This window comes from Mixophyes fleayi, chromosome 9 (assembly GCF_038048845.1).
Source record: "Mixophyes fleayi isolate aMixFle1 chromosome 9, aMixFle1.hap1, whole genome shotgun sequence".
Classification (NCBI taxonomy): domain Eukaryota; kingdom Metazoa; phylum Chordata; class Amphibia; order Anura; family Limnodynastidae; genus Mixophyes; species Mixophyes fleayi.
Window position 1 is genome coordinate 123,214,980 of NC_134410.1, and position 5,724 is coordinate 123,220,703.

Below are 5,724 nucleotides of genomic sequence, written 5' to 3' on the forward strand. Positions count from 1 at the left end.
TCCTTGCAAAAGTTTCTTTTAAAGACTTAAGCCGGGTACACACTACAGAATTTTCCACCAACTTTTTATGCCGATCGATTTTACATGTGATCAATGGTCCGATCGCTCGGTCCATGGACTGCATACACACCAGCCTCTTTTTAGATGATAAAGGGTAGAGCGGACGTCCCTTTAGCGACTTTTTACAGCCATGTTGTCGTGAGCAATGACTGTAATTTCGTACTCACTGTTGTGGATCGGTCGGAAGTTTATACACACTGCACAGCAGAAACGAGATTGGAACGAAAATATTTAACGGTACGACCGACCAAATGAGGCGACAATCGTCCATTTGGGCAGACTTTCGACCATCGTGTCACTGCACACACTGACCCGACTTTTGAACGAGCGGTCGTATGTCGGCTGATTGAGCCGATTATTGGACGAAAACCGTGTAGTGTGTACCTAGCTTAAGGGGTATATTTATTTTCAGATTCTAGCTGTCATTTTGTAGAATGTACTAAATAAATGACAGCTAGAATCTGATTGGTTGCTATAGGCAACATCTCCACTTTTTCAAACCCGCAGTTTAGTAAATAGACCCCAAAGAATCAGATCATGTAACGGGGAAGGCTGGCGGTGTCATGAATACTCTAGGCACACCTAGAGAATATTCACCCCTTTACTCCAAAAAGTTTGCAGACAGATGAAATGTTTGCAGTGAGTTCCGGAGACTACAGACAGCTTCCCCTAAACGAGCCTTTGTAATGATAATGCCGAGTGGTAAATCCTTGGGTTTTATGGGAGTTTCACCAGAAAACAAAGTAGAGGAGATGGATTTTCTTTAATCTCCTCTACATCATGCAAAGTCACCTCTTTGTTCCACTGTTTTGTCTTTGTAGTGCAGATTACCAGATTGGGTAGTTTGATTAAATCAAAATGTATTGTTTTTATTGCATTCCAGAAACAGCAAAGTGAGTGTGACCGATATGATTGACCCACTAAGCTGTCTGTCTGTTGTGTGTTGATACAAGCATTGCATAGGAGATCCAAGGTTTACCTCAACGCAAAAAGGTTACGAAAATCACTTCAATCACAATGACGTTACTCCCATGGCTGAGTGAAAACACGGATTTAAATCACAGACAAGTCACGAAACGACACAGAATCAACAAGCAATGTGCACTTGCATCCCAAAGAGTCATCATATTTCTTTTTACACTACATCGCCCCGTGGCACAATTTGAGCAGATCAAGCTTCGCGGCGGATATGGCTGTTTTGCAGAGGTGCAATGTCTCAGTGATACAGTCTTGGAGTTAGACATTTTTTTTGCAGACTGTATAAGTCTGTGGATAGGGCTGGGCCAGTGGCTGTGTCCATTCATACTGCTCAGTGGTGTGGTTGGGGTATAACAAAGAGGTAGTCATGAACACTTAGGGGCACATTTATCAATGTTCTCAAAAAGTGAAAAATAGTTTTCAATCCTTATCGCATTGATAAGGATTGAACTATTTCTCAAATTTATGAAGAACACAACAGAGAAACAGCAGTTCCGATAAACTGCTGTTTCTGTGCTAAAAAAAAAAAAAGAATACTTACCACGTCCTCTTCGTAATGCGCTGTCTCCGGATCTCCTCCTGGTCTTCTTTGTTCCTCTTCATACTGCAATTGCACATGTGCAGTTCGAAGACCTGGGCATGCGCACAAACATCTCTGCGATCGCTCTGCAACTATAGTTGCAGAAAGAGAGCGGTGAGTGACAGGGAGGGATCATGTGATACCTTCACACATGCGCTGTCCAGCTGTGCTCTTCGGAGCAGAGCTTGCAACACTGACATTTTTTTAATTATGATAATGGCGTACATTAGCACAACAAGCTACCGGAATTTTTTTTTTTTTTCGGAACTTGTTAGATTGCTGAAGGGAGCAGTCACCATACCATTGAATGGTGACTGCTCCCAAAAACTAAACAGAATGCAAAGCAGCAGATATCCACCATATCTGCTGCGATGCACCTTTCATAAATATGCGGCACACTCCACACTTGCGTTGGAGTTACGGAAGGAGAGTGAAAGTTAGCATAGTGTTTCTTGCGTGATATCACTCTGTTTTTGGTCAGAAAGTGGGTGCACGCATATACTCCTATGCAGACTTGTTTCTGCCACTTAAATTACCCCCCCCCCCCCCCAAAAAAAAAGTTTCATTGTGCAACTGAAACAGTGAATTAGTGGTGATTACAGCAAAAATGTACATAAGTTCTCTGACGGCTCACGCCGATAATACAATGTGTGACGGAACAATGTCCTCGGACAATCTTATAAAATATTGCCAACTCCGGAGGTTCTGTTTGCACAGTTCATTACAGGATGTAGGTGAGGTCTTAGCCTGTTAATGAGATGGTAGCTGATAAAAACCACACACCATAGAGGCACCTGACGAGTGTTTATCGCGTGGATAACATGCCAGTCGCTATTACGGTGTTCTGGGTGACCTGCGCCAGCCAGCATGGATCAGTAGTCACGTTTGTGAATCTGTTGTTTTGTTAGTAATTAATATTGGCTAGCGCTACGGAATATGTTGGCGCTATATAAATAAATGATGTTGATGATAATGGTCAATGAACAATAGGGCATACAGGGTCGGGATGTACCTATAATGAACCAGCTGTCTCAGGCACCAAGTTTTTTTTTTTGGGTGGGGGGCAGCATAAATAAGGGAATTAATTTGCAAAACAATGTTTTTCTGGTGCAAATGTATAAATTATTCACGTTAGTTTGGATGGTAGATGTGACAATACCTAGGTACGTACACCCAATGCCCAGACTTGCAGGTCTACAAGGGATAGGGGGGATACAAGTCATCTCTTATCTACCCTACACAGGTTACTGAGTTTTATTTGTAAGTCAACATTCCATTGTAGTCATTGTTCGGAGTATTACGGACATCTGCTGTGTGTTCAATCGAAATATATATATTTTTATATCGATATAAACATAACAACATATTTAATACTGTGATATAAATTCAGCAGCCCTACATGCCCATAGACTTGCCCGGTATTGTATAATATTACCACAGGGCATGTCTGCTGCACTGATACAAACACCACCCTCTGCCCTAGATTCCAACACTGGCAGCCTCTGTGTCAGTGTAGTATAATTGCTCTTGGTCTGAACACTTATTTATGGTGTGAACTATTTGCTATTTATATATTAATATTTTTGTTATGTTTATGAAACGATACATATGTTGTGGAAATAAACTGATATAAAATAAATGAAATTAAAGCTACATCTTGTATCACTAATAGATTGTAGAATGAAAAATACAGTATAACCTGCCCTGCTTCGCAGACATGGGATTATTTTTTCTGTGCAGGTGAGCTCTCAAATACACTGTGCCCCAATACCTGTACATAGCAATATATAATAGTGTGCCCCAATACCTGTACATAGCAATATATAATAGTGCACCCCAATACCTGTACATAGCAATATATAATACTGTGCCCCAATACCTGTACATAGCAATATATATAATACTGTGCCCCAATACCTGTACATAGCAATATATATAATACTGTGCCCCAATACCTGTACATAGCAATATATATAATACTGTGCCCCAATACCTGTACATAGCAATATATAATACTGTGTCCCAATACCTGTATACCTATATGCAGGGTATATATATATATATATATATATATATATATATATATATATATATATATATATATATATATAAAACATTGTGCTCCATACCTGCATCTCCTGTCATACATGACACTGCCCCCCTAGACCTGCACCCCTGTCATACATGACACTGCCCCTCTAGACCTGCACTCCCTGTCATACATGACACTGCCCCATCCTCTGTCGGTCACACTGGATCCTGGAATCCTCATTCTTCCCTCTGACCTGATTACTCCGCCAGATCCAGTTCTGCAGCTTGTCAGTCAGTAACTGTTGCCAGCAGCTCGCCGCTGATTGGTGTCCGTGCGGCGGGGGGTGTGGCCCGGGGTGTATATAAGCCCAGCAGCGGCTGCCAGCAGCACACTCTCAGCTCAGCGCTCACACTACGATCATGTGTCTGGAATCCAGAGACCTCGCCCGGCGCCGCCGACCACACGCGCTGCCCGTCCTGCGACTCCAGGACTCCGACAGCGACTGCGAGCCGCTGCGACTGTCGCACCTGCAGCCCAGAAACAGCGCCCCGGAGATCTTCACCTTCGATGTGGAGTCTGTCCTCCCCCCTCCCAAGAGGCCGCTCAGGAGGGGCCACAGCGGGGCCAAGGGGAAGCGACCCCGCAGGGTCCTGTATCCGGCTAAGGTGCGAAGATACCTGCCGCCCCCCGAGACTGACCGCCCCCTGCGCTGGTTCTACATGCTGTGCCTGCTGGTGTTCGTGCAGATCTGCTGCGAGGAGGTCGTGCCCGAGGAGCTGGTACTCCCAGCAACGGGGGTCCTCCATGGGTCCCAGGCCGGCGCCCTACTACCCCTCCTCCCAGAGCCTCCCATGGTCTTCTGCAACCACAGCCAGCAGCCAGTGAACGACATCACCCTCAGCTGGTTGTACCACCAACGCTGAGACCCCCACACACAGCTGACCTGTGAACCCAGCCCGTCCCTTGGAGAAAGGGACCGCAAGCATGAAGGGGCCCCAGGGGCCACACTACAGAGGATACTTGACGAGGATTATGCACTACTGCTGGATCTGGCAGAGACTTGTTCTAAGACTGACACTTGAATCAATTGCACTGAACTCTTATTTATACGATGAACTATTTGCTATTTATATATATTAATATTTATATTATCTATATGAAATTATGTTGTGAAAATAAATTGATATTGAATCTATCTATTGTGTCACTAACGTTTTCTATAGGTAGCACCTTGGGGAAGGGATTGTGCAATGAAAAATACAATATGCCAGGCTTGGGCAAACTACAAGCTTTAGTAGAACTACAAGTCCCAGCATTTCACAGGCAGGACATGATGGGACTTGTAATTCAACAAGTGGCTATTAGCTGGGTGCCTGGCTCCTCAGATAATCTTTTATATCAATAACTTGTTTGGGGAAGGAAATAAAGTAAATCTGCACAAAGCAATTCACGGTCTTGTGCCCAGAAGTTGCACAACACTTCTGCTTTTTTACACTGGAAATAATGAAATTCATTACATTAAACTGCAATTGAAGGGTTTGACGTACACTATGGTGAAACGACATCCTCAGCCTGACAAAAACATAAAAAGGGACAAATGATAAATTGAAACATTTTGGAAAAACCAGAGCTTAAAAATCGCGTGGACTGACCACGAAATCTAACATGGGAATTATCCTCTGTGTGTGTGTGTGTTATATATATATATATATATAAACAATTGTCTGCAATAAGGCATATTACATATACTATAAAACATACTATCCCCTGACATATTATGGTCCATTCATTCTGACCACACACATGAGCATTTGCATCTGTCTCCAATCTGACCACACATGAAGGTTGGTGGGAGAGCCAATCAGAACCAGCAGTCCAGTGCTTGGCGGAGTCATTGGGTCACATGGTGCGGTCTGAAGATAATCAGATATATGGGCTGCCAATTGGTGCAAAATACTTAGAGGTTCAGAGGATTTCTTTCAATTAATATACTAATCACAGTATCAGCATTTGCTTCTGCTGAAGTCAATGCATATAATCTACATCTACACAATTACAACCTCCTCTGTGTTCA

The 5,724-nt window shown here is 43.3% G+C and overlaps 1 protein-coding gene across 1 annotated transcript; it reads left to right on the plus strand.

The window, feature by feature from the left end:
• The first annotated feature begins 4,017 nt into the window (after positions 1–4,017).
• Positions 4,018–4,845, plus strand: IER3 (immediate early response 3). The gene has a single exon (XM_075186101.1). The coding sequence runs from the start codon at positions 4,070–4,072 to the stop codon at positions 4,571–4,573; it is 504 nt and encodes a 167-aa protein (XP_075042202.1). The 5' UTR covers positions 4,018–4,069; the 3' UTR covers positions 4,574–4,845.
• Positions 4,846–5,724: the final 879 nt, after the last annotated feature.